We start from the raw sequence: 23,239 nt of genomic DNA, 5'->3' as shown, positions 1-23,239 counted from the left end.
GGCAGGCATGGCAGGCACTTCATCATTCGCTGACCTTTACAGGACCACGCACGTACACAAAACCCAAACGTGTGTTACTGTCCTCGTGGAGAAAAACGAGCCCGACGACGATTTAAGACCAAATTGGTAGACTGAGGAAGTACCGGAACGTTAACATGGACGCACACAACTCTAACCGTCGTAACGCATTCACAACAAAACCTTCATTCATCTGAAAGACTTTCGGTAGTGCTTCTGTTTTGGTTAGCAACGGTTTTAATCGCTTCGGCAGTTAACTCGTAACAGCTATTACGTTTGGGGAGGGGGCGGTATTTGGTTAGAGGCGTTTATTTGCTTTATCTGCTGCTGTTTTGGTTAGCAACAGTCAGAAAACGGGCTCAGAACCGTGTGTGAACGATAGAAACTAGTTGCAGTTACTCGTGTCGGGAAGGCACCTATTTAGGGTAGGCGTGTTTAATTGCTCAAACCGACGGCATCTGTTACGTACGGGGCCGCTGCCGCCTCCGTTGCTGTTTCGGTTAGCAACAGAGCACAAATGGGCTCAGCCGCTAACCGCTTATTGACAGTTACGAGCCGTTTTGGGAGGTATCTTTCGGTTCGAAGACTTTATTTGTTAGCATCGCATAAACATGCAGTGATGACTGGAACGCCGAAAACGTCGTCTCTGAGGTTGCCGTGGTTAGCAACACTGCAAAAACTCAAAATCTTACGAAGAATATTAGTCTTTATTTCTACTCATATCTACTCTGATTACATTTAAATTTAGACTCATCACCTAAAACGTAACTTGTTTATAGACAATTAAAAAAAAAAAAAAAAAAAGTGGACTACTTTTTTTTTTTTAATTACACTGATAATTGTTTTCTGTACTTATTTCAAGTGAAACTTTGCTTGAAAAAAGTGAAAATTGTCTTGAAACAAGTTTTTAGGTGATGAGTCTTGTTCTAATGAGTTCTGACCAGAAATCAGAAATATTCTTGGTAAGATTGTGAGTTTTTGAGGTGAACAGAGATCAAAGTTAACTTTTTAGTGAGATAATTACGGTTTCTAGCTTTTTGGGGAGGAGTCTATTTGGGTCAAGGCGTTTATTTGTTGGCGTAACAATAAACATGGATGTGCACAATCACTGGAATGCTAATTGTCGCTGTGTCCGCAGCTGTTTTGGTTGGCAACCGAGTTCAAATGGGCTCAGTTACTTCCCAGCGAGATAATGTTTACTCGCCGCTTAGGAGGTGTCTATTTGGGGAGAGGGGTTTATTTTTTGGCGTAACATAAATATGAACGCACGCAACAACGTGGCGCAAGCACTGCAACGCTAATTGCCACTGTGCCTGCAACTGTTTTGGTTAGCAACAGAGCTCAGCTGTTGCAAAAATGTGAGATGACAATTTCTATCTATTCGAGAGGCGTCTATTGAGGTACAGTCATTTATTGGAGGAATATAGTATTCTGATTTGCATATCTAGCATTACGTTGATTGTTTTTGTCTTTTTTGGGAGGTTGTTTCGTGGACCGAACACCAGGTCCCGTGTTTAAATACTTCCTAAACCGAATGAAGGTGAAATGAGCCACAAAAAAATGGTATCAGTGCTACTTTTTGCGCGTTTTCAGGCCAACGTGGTGACTGTCATCTCTTTTTTGCAAGCGGACACACCGGCGTCCTGAAAGCACAGAGAAAGAGCGTCATGATCCTGGACCGTAATTTTTTTTTTTTAAAGTTCAACATTTTCTTTTGCTTTGCAGCAGCTTGACGCCGTCTGAGATGTTTTTCTCCGTTGGCCGCTTCAGGACGGATGCAGCAGCTCCAGCAGAGCTCCGACGGCTCCAAAATAACCCTGCAAAAAAAATAAGATTAAAAAAACCCGAATAATAACCAGATAAAGCCAAATATCAACAATGTTGCTTTTCTTGTTGCATTTGCTGACCTCGTGGCGCAAGAAGAGCGCTTTGAGTTGACCTTTGGACCAGTAGTCCATGGCGTAGGCCAGCAGCTTCATGGACAGCGTGTTGACGCGCAGGAAGTTGCCCACAAAAACCACACGCTCGATGTTCTTGGGTGGTTGGGAGAGGTCGGGAAAGCACAATTCCAAAGCTTGTTTACATTTGGGAATGACTGGATAAATCTCATTGGAGGAGTTTCTTAAAGGACAATTCCAACAAAGTGGTACAAAATTCCGATTTGGAAACAAAATGGCAGACTTTCCTGCTTGAGTTTTATGTTTGGAGAAGAAGGAGAAAAAGAAAAAAAAGACCCAATATTACAAAAATAAGCTCGCAGTATCAGCAAAGTCCATTACGTCTATTACAAGAATAACATAGTAGTTTTTCCCAAAAAGATGCAATAGTATGAAAAACAAAAAATATTTTTGGGGGGGCAGTCACAATATCATGAGACTTAAATAGAATTTGTGGGGGGGGGGGAATAAATAAATAGAAATTCACATTACAAGTAGTCATTTTTAAAGAAATAAGTCACAATATTACACAAATAAGTAAAATGTTACAAAATTCTGAGAATCAAATCATTTACGGTACTTTTTGTGAGAAAAATGCTCAAGTCACACTTTTTGGGAAGGTCACAATATAAAACAAAAAAGAAAATCCTTTTTATAGTGGTATTGTCCCAGGGGAAAAAAAAAAAAAGGCAAGTTTCCCGAACCCTTTTTTTTTTGGGCTTCTGTTCATTGAAATGTTTTAGTCTTTTTATTTTTTAGTGGGTGACATGGGCTAAATATTGGATGACAACAGTAGCAGGCATTTTTGATTACTGACTATAGATACAACGAGCGGGTAGCAACATGTATTAATGCCAACTAGCATTGAGTCGGCAAGTTAGTCGGTTGAAGACAAACCTGGCGCCTTCACAGCCCTGTACAATGCTGCTTGATCAAGACGCCACAAGGCAGCACCGTAAAGAGGCTGAACGCACGCAGGACGCACGTCGGCGCTTTCCCGAGGGCAGCAGAAGTTTGCGCTCCGTGCCGTCAAGCGTCTTCACTCACCTCGTTGAGCGCACACATGCGCGTGATGGAGCCGATGTTGTTGGTGATGGTGACCAGCGTGGCCCTGGCCAGGTCCTCCTTGGACACCGACTCACGCTTGTCTTTGGACATCATGTTGCCAAAACTATTGGGGCCAGGAATAAGGGGGGGGGGGGGGGGGGGGGCAAAACGTAACCCAACGGAAATAAAGCAATATTTGTTCGAGAAAATCATATTATTCAGTAAAATGGTATAATACGAAATGAAAGTCACAATATTGCAAGAATAATCTTTCAAGACGAGGTGGGAATAAAGTTGTTAGTTTTTCTGATAAAAAAAAAAAAGTCACGCTACAGTCTCAAGAATAAAATTGCATTTTTTTTTAAAGTCTGAATGTTACAAGAAATTGTAATTTTTAAAATAACATTTTGGATAAAAAAAAAACAATATTAGGACTCACGACCTAACTGTTCGTTAACCTAACCTAATTTCTTTTTTTTTTTTAAACAAGAACAAAGCCCTAACTTTTTTTTCCTAGTCACGTGTTTGAGAAATAGTCCTTATTTTTTGGTTAAAAATTGCAATGTTACGAGAATGATGTAATTTTTCAAGATAAAGAGTCACCCAAGAATCTTATAATAAAGTCGTATTTGTCGGATACAAAATGTAATCTTACAAGTGGTATTCTTGAGAAATAAGTTGCAATACAACTAGAGTAAAATTCAATTTTTTCACGAAAAAAGTTAGAACATTACGAATTTAACTGTTTTTCTTTTTTCTTTGCTCGTATGCTCCAACCTCATTGGAATTGGGGTTGTACATGCATTTCCTTCTTCAGGCAAAATATGGTAGCTGATGGTTTATCGTCATACCGTAATGTTACCACTGGCAAAGTATCACAATAACCGGGTTTCCCAACAAGCGCGTACCTGGAGGCCACGGCCCAGCCCGGCAGGCCGAAGCGCTCGTAGTCGCCGCCGTAGATGTCCCTCACCAGTTTGTCCACGCGGGTGCTCTCCCCCTGCGACGCCATTTCCAGAGCCTCCTCGAAGGTGGAGCAGCCCGTCAGCAGGCAGCACAGGCCCAGAAACGTCCCCCCGCCCAGGCTGAAAATACACACACCGTTACCTACCACGTTGGACAGATGGCGTCCCTATTTTCACCTATGTCACGGATGAAGTGGACGGCCGCGATAAAAAATTAGTTGCCAACTCATGGCCTCACACCAAGCGATTGAGCGCCGCACATCTACCGACGCGCTCCTAGTGCGAAGTGATATGGACACATTTTAAATCCCGATAGAGGTCATCAAATGAAATTAATGTCCGATTCTGTGTGTTTACAATTTTATACAGAAAGCACAATGAAACACAATAAGCAAAGCAAGACCACCAAATGACCTGGTCCCGGTGACGCGCTTGTAGTCGTTCTCCGAGTAGACGGCCAGGATGCTGACGCCGGAGCCGATGTTGACCAGCAGCAGCGGGTACGGGTTCTCCAGCGCGTACGGCCGCTGCACGCAGCGTTCCGGCTCAGTGGGATTCTCGAAGTAGTAGCACTCGGAGGGACCCCCGGAGACCACGGCGTCGATGTAGAGCACGCCGCGGATCAGGCAGTCCAGCTCGTCCAGCTTGTGCAGCTGCAGGTCGGCCATCTGGAGCGGCGGGAAAGAGATCACGTGACGTCCGTAGATGTTACGCAAAGACGTGGCTCTGCTTTGATGTTCTGGGATGTCATGACATCACGTCGTCTTTTTTTTTTGTCCATCATGTCACCTTTAATATTTCTTGCAGAAAATTTCCATGGTCTTTTCTATAAAGGATTGTGGTATGCATCAACATTTAAGTTTTATGAAACGCAATGTCGTCAATTGACATACGCCATCAATTATTGACTTTATAAAATTAAAATTGTTACATATTTTAATACAAAATTAATAGCTAATTTAATTGGTTAAAATAATCTCATATTTTTCCCCATTTTATATCTCACAGTTTTTATTATGAACAAATTTGAAAAATAACATCAATAGCTAAATCATGAGTTAACAAGTCTGTATTGCTTTGTGTTTTACATTTACATACAGTTATATGGATACTTTCATGTTCATATTTAATGTTGAGCAAATTATTTGAAAAATAAATATGACCAAATTAGTTAAGAATTCCTTTAATTCATTATAATTCAAAATCATATACAATTTACGTATTAAAGGTAAATATTTGTCTTTTATACTAGTATGTTCTTATTCAGAATTATGTATATTATTGTATCCATATAAAATAAAAAATATATTTTAATTATATATATATTTTTTCCTTTTAATATGTTTAAGCAACTACATGATTGAATCATAAATACATAAAAACATTATGACATCATAAATACATTTCATACAGTTAATAAAACTTCAGTAGCTATGTTAGAGCAACTGTTGAATTAATTCTGATTCAAAATAATGTAATTTAAAATCATTCACATATGTTATTAATAGGCTTTACACAATCAGGATTTTTGTGGCCGATCACCAATCAGCGAGTTTAAAAAAACGAAAACCGACCACAAGATGGAGGAATGTGTCTATTTAAATGACCTGTTCGTCGACTGTATATACTTGTGTACTTATTTTGCTCCAAAAACTATATTTACAATGTACCTTTGTTCCTCTATTTATGCCAGTGAGGCACAGTGACAGACACAACAAATGAAAGATGGCAGGAAGTCAATACAGTCATTAATGGATCCACTTTTTGTGCCATTGTTTGTTTGTTGGTGTGCCGTGAGATTTTTCAATTGAAAAATATGTTCCTTGGCTCCATAAAGGTTGGAAATCACCGCTCTAGTCAGTTCGTGTATTCTAATCGGTCAGGTCAAACCAACATTAAAACGTGACAGAAATAATGGGTGCTAACTTACTGTAATTCAAATACTTTAGTTTTAATTCAATGACTTCACCCACACCAAAACTTTAGAGCATGATTCGACAGAACGGCGGCATGTTTACGTCCAACCGTTCGTGGTACCACTAGCTTGCCAGGCTACATAACGTTTGTGTTGCCTGCTTACGAGCCGTATCGTATTCCAAGTACGTGAACGTACCTCAAGCGAGCCTTAAACGAACGTCCTCTCCTGTCCTGAGCACCGGTGACCACCAACACACGTTTTTCCCCATTTTGTCTTTAGAATACAGTCGGCGCGATCCACTCTTGTTGTCGTCGCCATGGTAACGAGTGTATCCGGTCGCGTTTGCGATGACACAATGAAGTCCAGTGATCGTAAAAAACTGGATGCGGTGGTATCGGAGTACAAGATTTTATTGCAGTAGTCTGACATAGTGCAATCGTGAAACAGCTAATTTGTCTTGTAGTCTGATCCGGCATTACGTGTTGTCTCTCCCACACCGCCGACATGTTTATTTTTTATTTTATTGGCCGTCAGATATTTACAGGACTACGTCAAAAGACACGGGACAAGGCTAAAAATAAACTAGCTTTTGGATTCAAATATACTGTGCACGATGGCGACGCGAAGCAAATGTCTTTGGCGGAGCCGATTAGGCGAATTATGACATGAAAGCCGATCAGCATAAAATGCTAATTATCGGCCGATGCCGATAAGATCGGTGTCACGTCTAGTTATTCATAAACATGTTTGCTATTAGATATTTTACGTCACTGATTTGCAGCACAGCAGTAAATCCAAATCTTGCTGCAACAAATAAATAATAATAATGATAATAATCATTTTTAAAAACCACTGTTGGCAACCGCACCGTGCGAAAGTCGGCCTCAAACTTGTAGGCGCCGCCGCCGGTGGCGCAGAGGCTGGTGTGCAGGCTGGAGAAGTGCTTATTGCGGCCCATCTGCAGGAAGGCGGGCAGGTCGTGCGTGGGGAAGCGGATGAAGTGCAGGTTGCCCGTGCGGCCGCACAGCGTCAGCTCCTGCAACTCCAGGTGCACGTCGCGGATGCCCGTAGTGCCGTACGCCGTGTTGGACGTCAGGTAGCGGCGGATGCTCTTCAGGTTCTCCACCTCCTCCTGCTCCTCCTCCGCCGTGATGTCGCGGGGCTCGAAGTACACCAGCTTCACCAGCGTGCCGCCGATGTCCATGCCGAACCACGGGAACGCTAAGTTCGGAAAGTGCATTTTAAAGGTCAACCTGTGCACAAACAAATATACTAGCCGTACAGAAGTCAATGAGCAGCACCAAGAATAGTCAGCAGCGATTTACATACCAAACTAATGAATAAATCAACCATGTATCAGCAAATGCGACCGAACACTATACTACACTATGCATAACTAATATGCTGATTTGAGTGTGAATAAAAAGCAGCAACAGTAGTCAGCGGCATTGTTTTGTCAACAAATAGAAATATAAACTGTTAAGAATGAATGAGAATAACAGACAATAAGAACACTATACTATATAAAACTATATTTACAGTCGTGAACCAAAAGCAGCAACAATAGTCAGCGGCATTGGTTGGTCATATATATATATATATATATATATATATATATATATATATATATATATATGTGTGTGGACCATATTGAATGAGAAAGACAAAACTACTGTATACTATACTGTTTACGTAGATGTGAACAGACCAAAAAGCAGCAAGAATAGTCAGTGGCATGGAGCGTGGCATACAAACCACACATGCGTCAAGAGTCTCTATAAAACACAATAGTACACTAGACATACTATATTGATTGGGATCTCAAAGGAGCAACAATAGTCAGCAGCACTGTTTTGTCAAAAAGTCTACATAGAAGCGCTTGACAATGAATGAGCAAAAAACATCAACGTAACACTATAAAGTATTACGCTTTCCTATATTTGCAAATGTGAACAAAAAGCAACAATAGTCAGCAGCAATGTATGTAGCGAGCAAACCACACGTCTACTCATATACAATAGTGCCCATATCAAAAATACAGGGTTCATACATGTTAAGATTTGTAATAGTCAGCGGTGTTGTTTGGGACGACAATATGCCCCACAATAGTGACGGGACAACTAAACACCAATTAACAATTATGTTTTTGTATTGATTCCAATGGTGAGGGTGTACTTAATGAAGTGTCCACTTGCTGCTTGGATAGCAACTATGTGATGATGATGATGATGATGATGAGCCTGACGGCAGGCAGCTTCATCCACACTCCAACAGAGCAGCATCAGCATCAGCATCATCATCATCATCCCCATCCCCACCATCATCAGAGGGACGGTGTGTAGCGCCAACGCCATCTTGTTGCAAAAGAGCACCCGACTACAAAGGTCCAGAACACAAATACTATGTCAGCCATTATGTGTGTATCACTAACGATACAAAGCCCGTGAAATTACACCGACATTTTCCATTCATTCATTCATACGTGCCTAACTAATTTTCAAATACTACAATATTAAATCATTTCAATGTCAAGTCTTTCCTACTAAGATATGAAAAGGCTTCTTTCAAGTAAAATATATGCTTGCTTGCTTGTTTGTTTGAAGGGCACCACGACAACACTCACGCGGCCTGCTCTTCTTCACGGCGTCGCTGCGAAGCCTCGGGGTCGAGTCGGAGGCGTGGCGGGGCGACGAGGCACGTCCGGTCGGCGCGGCCGCCGCCTCCTTGTCGGCCTCGCTCCGGAGAAGACAGCCTGAGCCGGGCGCGTCTTTGTCGGAGCGCGGCTGCTTCTTCGTGGGCGTTTCGTCCTCGTCGTCCGCGCTGTCATCGTTGCGCTGGTGGCGGTGGCCGTTGGACGCCATTAAAGAAAAAAACAATTTTAAAACTAAAGAGTGGGCCAATTTACGACATTGATGCGGTTGGTATGGTCAATGAGGGGCGGGGGGTTCGGGATGTGTCGGTGGGGGCGAAAAGGTCGAGGAAGAAGAAGATGCTAATTCCCCAGCTAACTAGCCAAATGAAGTTGTCGCTTTCCTTCCTTGTCCTGTGTTCTTTGTCAGGTGGGCGTGGTCATAAGATGAGTGACGGCTCAGGAGCCAATCACAACCCGATACATGTCCCAAGGCACGCCCTTTGTTGTTTAACGATAGAAAGCTACAAGTTCCGACGACTAAAAGCGTAGGAACACAGAAATTGTGTTGATAGTTTGAGCACTTTTTTTTTTTTTTTTTTTAACTAACGAACATATCAGAGAATCTTTCGGAAAAGCTAGAAAAATAACAACAGGTGGAATTTTTTTCTGGAATCCTCAATGTATGAATATTAATTACAGTAAGGCGGGGCTTGTTGATTTTAACATTTTCTTTCCAAAATCAGAGAATTGGATTTTAAAACACTCTACACAAAATATATCCAACTAACATCGATATTTCACCATTTCTTGATTTTGATAACAAATGTTACATTTATGAAACTGAACATCACAGTTTCAGTCATTTATTTTATGGCTGGCCCATTAGTGCTACATTATGGAAAGAACTTTGGAACTATATACTGTGCAAAACAAAACACAAGATTACGTTTGATGAATAAAATAAATCAGTCTCTGAGTCCAAAAAAAATACATAAAATAAAAATAAAAAACTGCACTATCCATTAACCTCGCTGATTTCTTTTTCTATAAAAGGACACTATTTTTCAATATCTTTTGTTTGTCTGCTTGTTTATCTTATCTTTTTTGGTCGAGAATGGAAAAAAAAAAAAAAAAAAACCTCTGACAAACGCAAATTAATCAATAAAATCGACAACTCATCAAAATATGACCATCACCAAGATTTTTTGGGTGACAATTTTATTATCATACTATATACACACATCACTATTTACAAGAAAATGGCTTATCTTACAGGACTCCACATACTTTGTTGTACATGTATTCACCGGTAAGCAACATCGCTGCTCTGATAGTTTTCACACTTGTATGGCGGTGAAAAACATAAAAGATTTTACAACGGCGACAGTTTGACCCCACAACAGACCATGACAATCACTCGATATCAAAGCTGGACCGTTTTGTTTTTATGCTTGACTATGAACAGTGGTTCGCTTCTTTTTCCACTTGTACAGCAGTCAGAAATGCGACTTCAAACGGTGCCTGTACAATTTTAGCAAATTTGACTCTGAAACAGATTATTTCTGTCTTTGACTTTAAAGTGAATAAAGTGTCTATTCATGTTTACTGTATTATACAATAAACAACTGTACATACTTTCAATACACATTTTAATTCGTTTTTTTTTTCAAACTCCCATTTCAAAATCAAATGAGGCGCTTGAGCACTAAAGTTTGCCCACCCGTGCCTGAACAGAGTAACGCTAAAACAAAATGACAAAAATAAAATAAAATTAAAACATGGCATTTAAATGATCACAGTGTGGTCTTAACGTGCCCATTTAGAGTATCCAGCATAGTACAATAATGTTATGTTCACATCAATAAAAAATAGGATCGACAAAGTTTTGACTTTCCATACCGTTTTGAAAAATGGAGCCTTCAAACCATCACATCCTTTCATAACAATAAGGCACCTGTAAGCCGGTCTCCTTAAAGCAGCTCTTCCCGACCACTGTGCTGCTGCACATTTGTGCGCACATTAGAGAAATTATATAATTTCATGTTCACTGCTTGAGCGCGCCTCGTTGTCAGCTGAGGATGCGCACATCACACAGAGAAAGGCGGAATAGCGAGGAGGGGGACAGTTTTTCTTTTTGTCCCTCAACGTCCCTAACTTGACTGCGTTGTGGATCGGGACTTCGGGCTCCAGTGGCAGCTTTAGAGCGCCTCGTTGTCAGCCGTTCATGACTGCACGTCACGAGAAGGCGGAAGAGCAAAGGGCAAAGTAAAACGACAACAAAATATAAGTCCAACATGACAGCCAAAATGTGGACAGGGGCTTCGTGCCGGTGTGGCCGCTTTAGAGTGCCTCGTTGTTGTGGTTGGAAAAGCCCTGCGGGATATATTTCAGCCAGTGGAGGCTTTAAGCGGATACATTTCCGAGGCTCAAACATGACGAATAACAAAAGATGTAAGACAAGTAGCGTTCATTTTTCCAGCTGGTAGCAGAGCTATTTGATTGACAGGTGGCAGTTGCGCAGGGTTTCAGCGCATTCAGCAGACACGCTCGCAGCGTTCCAGAGAGGAGACGCCTCACTTCGCATGTTTTCAATCCTTCAAATTTGGCAGGGTTGTTAACAACACTCTGCGTTGTGTCTAATTCAAAAGAGATGTATTTTCACTTAACAGGGACTTGAATTGATTGTAAAATTATTTATGGACTACATATAATGTATTTTTCTTCATCTATATATGCCCGTGACATATAGTGACAGGCAGAACAACGAAACGCTCTTCCAGTAGACGGCAGGAGGGACAATTAACCGGTGCGGCCACCTGTTGCCATTCAGACAACACAATTATAGTTTTTGTGTTCTAACAGAACCATATTTCACATTGAGTAAAGTAAATTAAGACGAGCTCATCATTATTTTAGTATATGTACTTTTTGAGACATTTTTACGTTTGGCGGTGTGCCGTGAGATTTTTCGAAAGTCGAAGGGTGGAAAAAAAAAAAAAAAAAAAAAAGGTCGGGAAGCGCTGCCTTAAAGCGGAAGCGCTCCTCTTCAGTGCTTCAACTTCCACGCCACCAACAGCGCGCAGGCGCCCACTACCACCGCCGTCGCCATGTACTTAGCGTTGGCAGCCAGCGCGCGGCGAGGGGCCGGCTTCTCGGGCTCGGGGCACAAAGTCGTCGACGCGGGCTCCTGGACGGAGGCGACTTCTTTGGCGGCGTCACCGTTGACCACGCGCTGGCCGTCCAGGTTGAGGACGGACGGCTGCTGGGAGACGTGCAGAGTGTTCACCTGCACCTCGTCCTCGACCTCGTCCTCGTCCTCGTCTTCCTCCTCCTCGCTTATTTCCAGACGCTCCGAGTCACCCGAGTACGTCGCCGATCCGGATCTGGCGGCGGCGGGGTTTGGATCCTCTCGCGGCAGGACGCTGGTGAGTGTGCGCGGCGGGCTCTGGCACGCCGAGGCGGCGTCGCCCGTGGCGGCGCTCGCGGGTGTACTTCCTGTCGCCGTACAGTTCTCGACGACGTTCTGAAATTGGAGAAAGAAGCAACGAAGAACGTGAGCTATATATAATAAGCTATATACGATAAAATAGTGACACTTTTTGGGGCTGGAATGGATTCATGGCATTTGACTTCATTTCAATGGAGAGAATGGATTTGATTTGATTCTCCAGTGGACCCCCCGATTTGCGGGAGAGAGGCACCGGAGCGCGTCCCGGAAATTCGACGTTTTCTGATTCACAGGCAGCGGGCGTCCCACCTCTGTTACGACCTCCGAAGTCACCAAATTCCCCGGTCGACTTTGTGCCCGAATTCCATGCCGGTGCCGTAATAAAATAATCGGGTGGGAAAAGTTAGACTTCACACCGCTGTCCCAGAATGACAGAATTGCAGCCCATCTCTGTTATGAGCTCCAAAGTCACAAAATGATTATGTCGCGTAACGGTTAGGCTGCACCAAAGGGGCTTCTGTCGCTCACCTGTGTAGGCGGAGCCTCCGGAATATCAGGCGGCGGGATAACAGCGGCAGGAACGACTTTTTCCAGAGGCGGGTCGGTTTCCTGAACGGGGGGCTTCTCGGGGGTCGGGGGGGCGCCGGTCACATCCGAGTCGACGGCACTTTCCGGCGGGCTGTCGCTGACGTCGCACGGTTCCGCGGCCTGAGCGGGCTGAGGCGGTGCGACGCTTCCGGACGAAACCTCTTCGGGCGTCGCTTCGGCGTCCTGGATGTCGGATTCGGAGTTTTCCTCCGGTTCCAGGTGATCCCGATCCGGTCTCTCTGCTTCTTGCGGAGGCGTGGCCTCAGGGGCGGCGGTAGCGAGTGGCGCCTGGGACACAGGCGGCGGCGCAGGAGTCGGGACCTCCGGCTCGGGGTCGGCTCGAGGAGGGGAAGGCGGAGAAGCGGCACCCTCGGGCGCGGGAGGGGGGGCCGGGCTCGGGTGGACGCCGCGGGTGGAATCTAATCGATCGTGAACAAAGACGAATTCATCCACACGCTTGGAGAAAAAGTCCTACGTCGGCGCAACGTACGTATCATTTATCATGGCGCGTCTCTCCTCTTGGCAATTATTATTGATCGTCACCAGCTTGCGTAATGAAAATAAATAACGAGAAATAATCCACACGGTAAAAAAAATTCCACATTTTTTAAATCCTGGCTGTGTGTAAAATGTACGTGCCATATAAAGAATGCGACGTCGCTCTGCTTGACAGTTATTAATGATGCACACCCCTTGAGCAATAGAAATATGAAGACTCGAAATGATCCACAATTGGAAGAATGTCCCGCACACGCTCCTGCCACGTGCAGTAAGTGTCATATAAATAACCTTTGAACTTTATTCATGAAGACAACTACCTCGCGCAATAATTAGAAAGTCTATAGCTAAACCACAAAGTTAAAAAAATAATAATCACCTTGGCCAATGAAAACAGAAAGACAGGAAATGATCAATAAAGTTATGAAAGCCTTGAACAGGAACACATGCAACGCAGTGTCATTTACAGTAAATAACGCATCAGTTATCGGCGACGACCAACCACCACCTTGCACGATAACGATGGAGAGATGAGCAAATAATCCCGTTTACCGCCGACGCCTCTGAGCTTGTCGTACTCGGCGCGGACCTCGGCGGCGATGGCGCCGTGCTCGCACATTTCCAGAGCTCGGATGAAGTGCTCGGGCCAGCTCTCCCGCCGCTTGAGGCAGTCCAGCAGCTGCACCATGCCGTTGAAGTTGCCGCACATCTCGCGCTTTGCCTCGATGGTCTCCTGCAAACGCGGAAAATTGTTTTGAAGCTACTTTACCAAGTCTAAAGGCCGAGGCCTGACCGATATGCACTTTTTTGAGGCCGATGCCGATTCCGATATTCGGCAGAATAAAATTAAGATTGATTTAAAAAAAACAATCATAAAAAAGGTAAAAAAAAAAAATCAGATGACTGATTTTTTTTTTTATCAATATCGACCGATTAATCGGTCGGTCGATTAATCCGAAAATTGCGGAAAATTGTTTTGAAGCTACTTTACCAAGTCTAAAGGCCGAGGCCTGACCGATATGCACTTTTTTGAGGCCGATGCCGATTCCGATATTCGGCAGAATAAAATTAAGATTGATTTAAAAAAAACAATCATAAAAAAGGTAAAAAAAAAAAAAATCAGACGACTGATTTTTTTTTTTATCAATATCGACCGATTAATCGGTCGGTCGATTAATCGGAAAATTGCGGAAAATTGTTTTGAAGCTACTTTACCAAGTCTAAAGGCCGAGGCCTGACCGATATGCACTTTTTTGAGGCCGATGCCGATTCCGATATTCGGCAGAATAAAATTAAGATTGATTTAAAAAAAACAATCATAAAAAAGGTAAAAAAAAAAAAATCAGATGACTGATTTTTTTTTTATCAATATCGACCGATTATTCGGTCGGTCGATTAATCGGAAAATTGCGGAAAATTGTTTTGAAGCTACTTTACCAAGTCTAAAGGCCGAGGCCTGACCGATATGCACTTTTTTGAGGCCGATGCCGATTCCGATATTCGGCAGAATAAAATTAAGATTGATTTAAAAAAAACAATCATAAAAAAGGTAAAAAAAAAAAATCAGATGACTGATTTTTTTTTTAATCAATATCGACCGATTAATCGGTCAGTCGATTAATCCGAAAATTGCGGAAAATTGTTTTGAAGCTACTTTACCAAGTCTAAAGGCCGAGGCCTGACCGATATGCACTTTTTTGAGGCCGATGCCGATTCCGATATTCGGCAGAATAAAATTAAGATTGATTTAAAAAAAACAATCATAAAAAAGGTAAAAAAAAAAAATCAGATGACTGATTTTTTTTTTTATCAATATCGACCGATTAATCGGTCGGTCGATTAATCGGAAAATTGCGGAAAATTGTTTTGAAGCTACTTTACCAAGTCTAAAGGCCGAGGCCTGACCGATATGCACTTTTTTGAGGCCGATGCCGATTCCGATATTCGGCAGAATAAAATTAAGATTGATTTAAAAAAAACAATCATAAAAAAGGTAAAAAAAAAAAATCAGACGACTGATTTTTTTTTTTTATCAATATCGACCGATTAATCGGTCGGTCGATTAATCGGAAAATTGCGGAAAATTGTTTTGAAGCTACTTTACCAAGTCTAAAGGCCGAGGCCTGACCGATATGCACTTTTTTGAGGCCGATGCCGATTCCGATATTCGGCAGAATAAAATTAAGATTGATTTAAAAAAAACAATCATAAAAAAGGTAAAAAAAAAAAAAATCAGATGACTGATTTTTTTTTTATCAATATCGACCGATTAATCGGTCGGTCGATTAATCGGAAAATTGCGGAAAATTGTTTTGAAGCTACTTTACCAAGTCTAAAGGCCGAGGCCTGACCGATATGCACTTTTTTGAGGCCGATGCCGATTCCGATATTCGGCAGAATAAAATTAAGATTGATTTAAAAAAAACAATCATAAAAAAGGTAAAAAAAAAAAATCAGACGACTGATTTTTTTTTTAATCAATATCGACCGATTAATCGGTCGGTCGATTAATCGGTCGAGTCCTACTAAAGGCATAATCTAATCATGGCGCTGTTTCGTGATAACAAACATACAATTGTTCATAGTTGCTTCAAACAGTTAACATGAACCTCGAGTCACATGCTGCTTCACCGTGTCTGAAGACATGATCCAATCACGTACACAGCCTGCTCATATGCTAAACATCAAGCTGCTCGTGATGACAAACATACAATTTGTTTATACAGTTACTTGGAACAACGCGTATGAGAGGAACCTTGGGGAACGAGCCACATGCTGCTTCACCAAGTCGACAGCTTGCTAATTTGCTAAACATTGAGCCGCCTTGTGAGGACAAACATACAATTGTTTGTTATGTACTGGTACATTTCCATGACTGTTGTCTCAATTCGGTCAGATCATCATGTCTTTCGATGTGGTGAAGCAGCATGTGGCTCGTTACCCAAGGTTATTTTGCACTCCTTGTTCCAAGTCACCGCAAGCAATCGAACGTTCGTCACGACGCGATCGCGAAAGGCGCGGAAGGCGGTCGTCGCTCACCCGGTCGTGAGCGGTCAGACACGGCAAGTGGACCACGATCTCTCGCACTTGGACGACGGTGACGATGACGCCCATGTTGGTGCGCAGGTAGCCGTCGTAGAGCTTGTCGCTGGCAAACGACATCTGCGGGGGGGACAAAAACACACACACAATGACAAATGGACGACAATTGTTTCCCTCCTGATGAAGATCACACAATGTCGAGATTTGACTTCCATGATTTTGTATGCGGGGTAATCGGTGCCTCAAAAAAGTTTGGTTTTTACACCCTATTATTAACAATGGGCACGTCACACACTTACACTTACATGTTAGATTGTTGCGAGTGTTAAAACCTATTCAGGCCATAAAGGTTTAAACACACTCCCCCCGTGACTTTTCACTTTTGGGGCCTTCTAAAGTGAAAATGAAAGTAAAAGTGAGCATGTGATGAACAGGAAGAAACTGAAACTCACTTTAAAAGTAATCATAATGATAAAAAGGGACTTTAAAAGTCATCCGAATCATAAAGAGGGAGTTTAGCACACATGCTCAAGGTCGAACTCGTGGCGGATTGCAGGCGCGAAGGGGAAACGAGGCAAATATGTCACTCATGAACCACCTTTAGCTCCTCGTGGAAACCTCCCATTGTTTTTTTTTGGGCTGTTGTGTCCACTTGGTTCTGTTTGCACTCAACAATCCCAAATGTCAGCCAAAAAAAAAGCGGATCGCGTTTGGCCTGCGCTCACCTGGGCTCAGGTGTCGCCCCGATTAGAAAGGCGCATCGTGTCAAAAAAAGCTTCGCGTGTCTTTTTTTGTGTGTCTGCGTGCCAGCTTGCAGATTACCGAGGAAGTGCGCGCGCGACGAGGGCTGTCAACTCCTTGACGCGAGCGAGGGCAACGCTTGACCTCTGCGATACTCCGATCGCGCTTCTCGTTTTACTATCACTCGAGAACTTCTTTATTTGAACGGAAATAAGCCCCCAAAAGGATCGATGCCCAACACCGCAGATTGACAACTCCCACCGATAGCAAACCGTGTTTCTTCCTAGTTTGACGGGTTTCGCAGATCAACGTACGTCGTCGCAGGAATGAGACGTCATTTCCTTGCGTTACCACACGTCGCGAAAAATTGGAGAAATCAAGTCGTCCAAACTGACCTTCGGCGTGCGCGGGCTGCTGCTGCTGCTCGGCGAGTGTCACCTGAAGACCAAATCCGGCACGGAAAGCGACACGGAACCCAAATCGCTCGCTCGCTCGCTCGCTTGTTTTTTCCGAGCACATCGCCCCCCCCCTCCCCCGGACCGCTGGGCTTTCCCATTGGTCCGAGGGGCCGTCCGTCGGCGCCCCGACCAATGAGCGAAGGGGGAACCCCGGAGAGGGCGTGGCTTTACGGCTCCTAATCCAATGGCGATGCTGTGCCGTCAGGATTACATTTGATCTCGATTTCTGCCTTCCATTTAATCCCGTCCAAATAATCCGCGCACGAGCACAAAAACGACGGAGACCATCAAAACACACAAGCACAAGAATTGATGTTGTATTTGAGCTCAATGAGCATGAGATTGCGTTTTACCAAACACGAGTTTGAAATTAGATCCTCAGTCAAACCAGCAAGACTGAAACTAAACGAATACAAATCTCAAACATTATGGATTGAAAACTCACTCAAATATTACAACTAAGCAAAAAAAAAAAAGTTCCAAATATACAACACATTTCTTGACTTTTTACAGTCAAGACTCGTTATAATAATATATGAATCATTACATTGGAAGTTTTTACATTAGTTGGGTATGTTGAAAAATATTTTCGCCTTTTATAGTGACCTTATTCAAATGTGTTTTAAACCTTTTTTTTTTTTTTTTTTTTTTTTTTTTTAAACATATCACCAACCTTTTTTGCCCCCAAAACATATTCTCGTTAGGATCTTCAAACTCTTTGGAATAAAATGCATGGAATTAAAAAAATAATATCAAATATTTTATTCATATTTATTTTCAACACTGAATTAAATATTACAGCAATTACTTTAAACATAGATTTTTGAGTTTCAAAAATATTTGAAAAATATTTTAACCTTTTATATTCAACTCATTTAAACACAATTAAACCAAATATATTCAATATAATTACATATATCTCAAAGTCAAACATTCAATAAAAATGTGTGAGTTCTATATGTTTAAATATACAACCTTTTATAAAGACATCATTAAAATTGAAATGAAATAAAAATACAATCCAAAAAACGATATGAAATATTATGATCGTATTTAAATACTAAATATTTTAAATAAAAATACAGAACTCAACCTTTAGAGTGAACTCATTGAAATAAAATGTGAAAGTTAAACACAATTTTAAAGTCACGTGACATACTGGATTCATATGTATTTCAATAACACATACAATACAAAAATGTATTGATATGAATTCCATTTGTTTAAAAATCTTAATTGTTTACTCATTTAATAAAATGAAATGAAAAATAATAAAGTGCACCAAAAATATCAACTATAATTACATCACATATTTATTGAAATTAATATTTGTTTTTAAATTCACCCCAGAAAATGATTATAGCAGATGGTATAAAAATAAATACAAAAATTAAAAAATAGCAGGCATGCAAATAGCATTTTCGAACTCTTTCCTGCTCGAAATGTCAGCAGTACTCGATCGTCACCGCGTGATGGCGCCACCCCCACACTGTAAGCATAGTCAAGCATCGTAAACATGCTCCATGATCTGCACAGCATGAACGTCAGCGATATGAATTAAGGGAGGATTATGAAAATGTCATCGATGACGATATGTGGCCTTTGGAAAGACGACTCCAATTAGACAGATTTGATTTTCCCTGCCGAGTGCATGAATTGGGCTTTTCCGTGAGTTGGACAGAAGGGTTCCATGGATAATGCATAATGTTTGATCGAGAAGAACAAACGTTTTACAACAATCATCACCGCAAAAAAATCATCGGCTCCCCGAGTACAACTTCAATGAGCGACTTTAAAATACAGGCGCGTAGGAGGCCTGAATATTTATTAAAAAACGAGACAGAAGTTCGATTTTGAAGTTGTAATATTACATGAAAAAAGAAAAACAAATGTATTTTTCCGAGAATAAAGTCCAAATTGTTCACGAAAAACCTCCAATTACTGGTATACATTAACTCATAATACGATGAAAATAAATATGACAAAGTTGTGCTATAATGGGAAAAACAACAGCCAAGGTTTACAGGAATACAATGCAAATATAACAAAAGAAAATACTCCAGACTAAAGATGAAATATTACAATAAATATAAAACAAATCTCATGACAAGAGGGGAAAAAAATAAACAGCAATAAAGTTGTGATATTACATGGACAACATTTGTAATTTATGAGGGGGAAAAAGTAAAAAAAATAAGAAAATAAAATGCACAGGAATAAAGTCAAAATGTTCTAAGCAAGAGCTTGAGACGTTTATGGGGGGAACTACACCTAAGTAATGATTGACTTCAAATGTACTTAAATAAACGTTTAAACACAAACTATTTGTAAAAATTAAATGCAAACGTATTGAACTTAAAAGTGAAATACAACTGATCTGTACTTAGAGGGCGATTCTTCCGCATACCACAAGAGGGAGCCACTCTGAGAATCTCTGATCTTTCCAAAAGGTTCAAGTTTCTGTTTGGTCTTACGGTACTACACCTCAGAGCAGAAATCTTCTCAAGAAAGAAATGGGGTCAGAAGGGTCTTCAGAAAAACGGCGACAGAAGTGGGATGGAAAACTGTTGTCCGTACGTTAGCGTCCGGCTTTCATCAACCGTTAAATCCAACTTTTAACCTCCTCAGACAAATGGTGTCACAAGTGCACTCGGAAAACTGCTGTCAGAAGTGGGATGGTAAACCGTGGAGCCATCTATTGGGTCTCGAGGTGCGACTACTCAGATTGTGCCAGAAATGACAAAATTGGTGGGAGAAGTGGGAGGAAAAAAAAAATCCTGCTACTTTACTATGATTATTGAATCATCGCAGTTTGCGTGCACTTTTTGGTGTACGAAGCGGGACACTCGGATTGATTGATGTATTTCACGATTACCGTTTGAGCTTTTGATGGGGCGATTGTGGACGTTCATCTTTTTTCTACCCTACTAAAAGCAAAGTACCTTGACCCGGAATCATCCGAGTTCCCGCGTACGTACGTAGCTACGGGGCAAAAAAAGCGAACATTTGTTGCCGTGTCCTATTTTACAAAAAAAATAAATAATAAAAAGCCTCCTTAGCAAGACAGGACATGAAAGTAGAGAACGGCACGTCGAGAGCTCGGGGCGGCGACGCGTCCGTCACGCTTGGGTGAGGCGCCGCGCAGGCCCAGAAAGCGGCTGGCACGGCTGAAAAAAAAGAACAAAAATCAAAACGACAGCAAGCGCCACACTCCAGATGACATCACAGTTTTCTTGATTTTTACAACAACGTACTTTGATTTTATTCTCGTAACGACACTGGATCGGATTCTCTTCGGGACAAAAAAAAAAATAATTCTCGTTAAAAAAATGTTTTACTTAAAAGAGTCTGATGTTTTTCTGAATGTATTTTATTCCGGAACAATTGATTTTATTCTCATTACATGCTTTTCTTGAAAAAGCACAATTTATTTTTTGCTCGTTAGATGACGTCGTTTTTCTTCTTGAATACATTTTTATTAGATGCTAAAAAAAAATTCTTGGACAAGTAGAATTTCACTCTCATAAGTTTTCAGGAAGAAAAAAACAACGCAACTTTATTCCCGCAAGGTATCCATGGTCTTGTAGGAAAAGAAAGAACTCTGCTAGGTTGCCTTCGAAAATAGGTCGACGCAAAATGTCTGCCTCAAAGCTCCGTCGGGACTAACATAAATAAATAAAATAAAATAAATGTTCCGCCCAGAACCAAGTTTGCGTTGCCGGAACCCATGTTTCACACGGACATCTATTGCAGACGGACGCTGTGTTGGGCCACTCATAAACTACGCCAAAAACGACAGAGGAGTGTCTGGAAGTGATTTTTAAGACACTATTAGATGTGCGGGAGTCAGCTCGACGGTAGTTTGCGTTTTTTGACCTAAAACGGTCAACGCTAGCGAGCTAATGCTAATCGCGATGACCGACCATTTAGCATGTTGCCATCTCAAATTCCGTACACTGAATTTAGACCGTGCACTCAGTACCAACATACGCATATTACGGATCGAAGTCAATCCTTCATAAATGAAAATAGAATGCATGTTATATAATAAATAATAATGGAATCTTTTTTGGGGTGGAGGTCATTATTATTCCATTATTCAATAAATATTCAGGAGGTGAATCCGTTCTAAAAAAAAAATATTCGATAATGACAGCCCTAACTCAGACTTCAAAAAGCAGTTTTTTTTGGTTTTTTTTTTTAAATAATTGAACCGTTTTCGCCATGTGTCAACGAACAAACTACTCCAGCATAAAGTCGACCTCCCCGTTACCACTTAAGTTACCAAATAGAGTTCCCTGCCTGCAAGTTAACAAACACGGAATGACGCAGAGACTTGTAAAATCACATTTTTGTCGCGCTTTTACCACTTTCACCATGTGTCAACATGCCAAATACGACCGACCAGCAGACAATTTAAATGGCCAAATAGGGTTCAATGCTGGCGAGTTAGGTCCACACGTCTTGTAAAAGTCATCGTTTTTCATACTTCTAACCGTTTTTACCATGTGTCAACGAACAAAGTACCGCAGCATAAAACGGACCTTACCATAACCACTTAATACTTTCCCTGCCTGCAAGTTAGCCGACATATAATGACTCAAAGAGGTTTTTTGGTCATACTTTTCACAGTTTTACCATGTGTCAACGAGCCAAATAGCGCAGTATAAAACCGAGCTAACCGTGACCACTTCTGTTACTAAATATGGCTCCCTGCCACGTATGACGTGTAAAGACGTGTAAAATCACATTTTGCACAGTTTTACCATGTGACCAGTAGCCAAACGATGCAGAATAAAACCCGAGTGACCAAATATGGTTCCCTTCCTGCAAGTTAACCAACATGTAATGACTCAGACTTGAAAAATCATCATTTTATTTCTATCTTTTTTTATTTAATTTTTTTTTACCATATCTCAACTAGCCAATGCCCGGGGCCCGACGCTCGCGGCAACCGTCCATACGGTCACTGAATAAATGATGCGCGGCGGGCGGCGCAATCGCCATCGAGGGCTTTTCAGGACGTTTTTTGTTGTTTTTTGTTCCTCCTTCCTCCTTCCTCCTTCCTCCTCCACCTGTAACCTTTCTTTTCACTCGAGACTACGGAAATGTCAAAGCCGCCGCGTGGCTGCCACGGGGGCTCAGCAGCCGGCCGCCAAACACGCAAGAGCACTCATAAAAGCCGATTCGCCCCCCCCCCCCCCCCCCCACTCCCTTTTCACGCCCCAAGAAAGGTTAGCGGAAGGCCTGCGCCACGCCGACCCACTTTTTCATGTTAACCCTTTAAAAGAACGCTTGTACGATCCTCACTTTCCTAGTATGAATTGATTCAATGAATCCAACATCAAATACTTGGATTAGCATTTTTCTCATACTTTCAAAGGTTCTGCCATGTGTCAAATAGTCAATTACTCCAGAAAAAAAACGTAACTTACCAATTATGGTTCTCTGCCCGCGAGTTAACCCGCGTGTAATCATGTAAAATCCGCTTTTTCCACTGTTCTTAATAAAAAATAGCTTCACCGTGTATCAAGTAGCCGACTCCTTCATAAAAGTCGGGTTACCAAATATGGTTCCCTGCCTGCGAACTGCCTGCGCACATGCCACCGCTCAAAAACACATGGAATGTGTTTTCATACGTGGAACCATTTGACCATGTGCCAAGTAGCCAAATACTGCAACGTCTTACCTGTGTTGTCAGTTTTCACCATTTGGTAAGTCGCAAAAACTTTAAGCGAACAATAAATCAAACATTGGGCCGAGCATCTTTTCCGGACGTTAAGGGTTTTACCATGTGTCAAAGAGCTACATTTTCTAGATACCATATATGGTTCCCACAACACTTTTTTTTTGCTACTTTGAACAGTTTTGCCATGTGTTAAATACGGTTAACCCCCACACATACAAAAACTCAAAGACTCTTTTTTTTTTTTTTTTTTCTCCATAC

General features: G+C 41.8%; 2 protein-coding genes across 4 annotated transcripts; both read right to left on the bottom strand.

Moving 5' to 3' along the window:
* Nucleotides 1–1,679: 1,679 nt before the first annotated feature.
* pank2 (pantothenate kinase 2) lies at nt 1,680–8,934 on the bottom strand. Its single transcript, XM_061695986.1, has 7 exons — nt 8,509–8,934; nt 6,754–7,106; nt 4,382–4,635; nt 3,911–4,087; nt 3,003–3,126; nt 1,926–2,051; nt 1,680–1,835 (listed from the first exon to the last, which is right to left on the bottom strand). Exons 1-7 carry the CDS (start codon nt 8,744–8,746, stop codon nt 1,785–1,787), a joined length of 1,323 nt encoding a protein of 440 aa, XP_061551970.1. The 5' UTR covers nt 8,747–8,934; the 3' UTR covers nt 1,680–1,784.
* Nucleotides 8,935–9,730: 796 nt separating this feature from the next.
* mavs (mitochondrial antiviral signaling protein) lies at nt 9,731–17,321 on the bottom strand. Of its 3 annotated transcripts, none has more exons than XM_061695987.1 (5): nt 17,230–17,321; nt 16,091–16,213; nt 13,604–13,784; nt 12,494–12,972; nt 9,731–12,040 (listed from the first exon to the last, which is right to left on the bottom strand). In XM_061695987.1, exons 2-5 carry the CDS (start codon nt 16,211–16,213, stop codon nt 11,564–11,566), a joined length of 1,260 nt encoding a protein of 419 aa, XP_061551971.1. In that variant the 5' UTR covers nt 17,230–17,321; the 3' UTR covers nt 9,731–11,563. The 3 variants fall into 3 exon arrangements, with proteins under 3 accessions (XP_061551971.1, XP_061551972.1, XP_061551973.1); XM_061695988.1 differs by lacking the exon at nt 17,230–17,321 and adding an exon at nt 16,916–17,139; XM_061695989.1 differs by lacking the exon at nt 17,230–17,321 and adding an exon at nt 16,819–16,897.
* Nucleotides 17,322–23,239: the final 5,918 nt, after the last annotated feature.

The sequence above is a fragment of the Phycodurus eques genome, chromosome 14 (genome assembly GCF_024500275.1).
Source record: "Phycodurus eques isolate BA_2022a chromosome 14, UOR_Pequ_1.1, whole genome shotgun sequence".
NCBI lineage: Eukaryota > Metazoa > Chordata > Actinopteri > Syngnathiformes > Syngnathidae > Phycodurus > Phycodurus eques.
Note: the sequence above shows the minus strand (reverse complement) of the source record. Positions and strands in the feature narration are given on the sequence as shown.

Excerpts from the sequence above, each read along its gene's own strand:
- pank2 (XM_061695986.1), bottom strand. The coding sequence starts at position 8,746 with ATGGCGTCCAACGGCCACCGCCACCAGCGCAACGATGACAGCGCGGAC. Across the intron at positions 4,088-4,381 it reads AAGCGCGTCACCGGGACCAG|CCTGGGCGGGGGGACGTTTC; the intron begins GTCATTTGGTGG and ends GTGTATTTTCAG. Across the intron at positions 1,836-1,925 it reads CGCTCTTCTTGCGCCACGAG|GGTTATTTTGGAGCCGTCGG; the intron begins GTCAGCAAATGC and ends TTTTTTTTGCAG.
- mavs (XM_061695987.1), bottom strand. The coding sequence starts at position 16,213 with ATGTCGTTTGCCAGCGACAAGCTCTACGACGGCTACCTGCGCACCAAC. Across the intron at positions 13,785-16,090 it reads GTCTGACCGCTCACGACCGG|GAGACCATCGAGGCAAAGCG; the intron begins GTGAGCGACGAC and ends CCGCGTTTGCAG. Across the intron at positions 12,973-13,603 it reads CAAGCTCAGAGGCGTCGGCG|ATTCCACCCGCGGCGTCCAC; the intron begins GTAAACGGGATT and ends ACGATCGATTAG.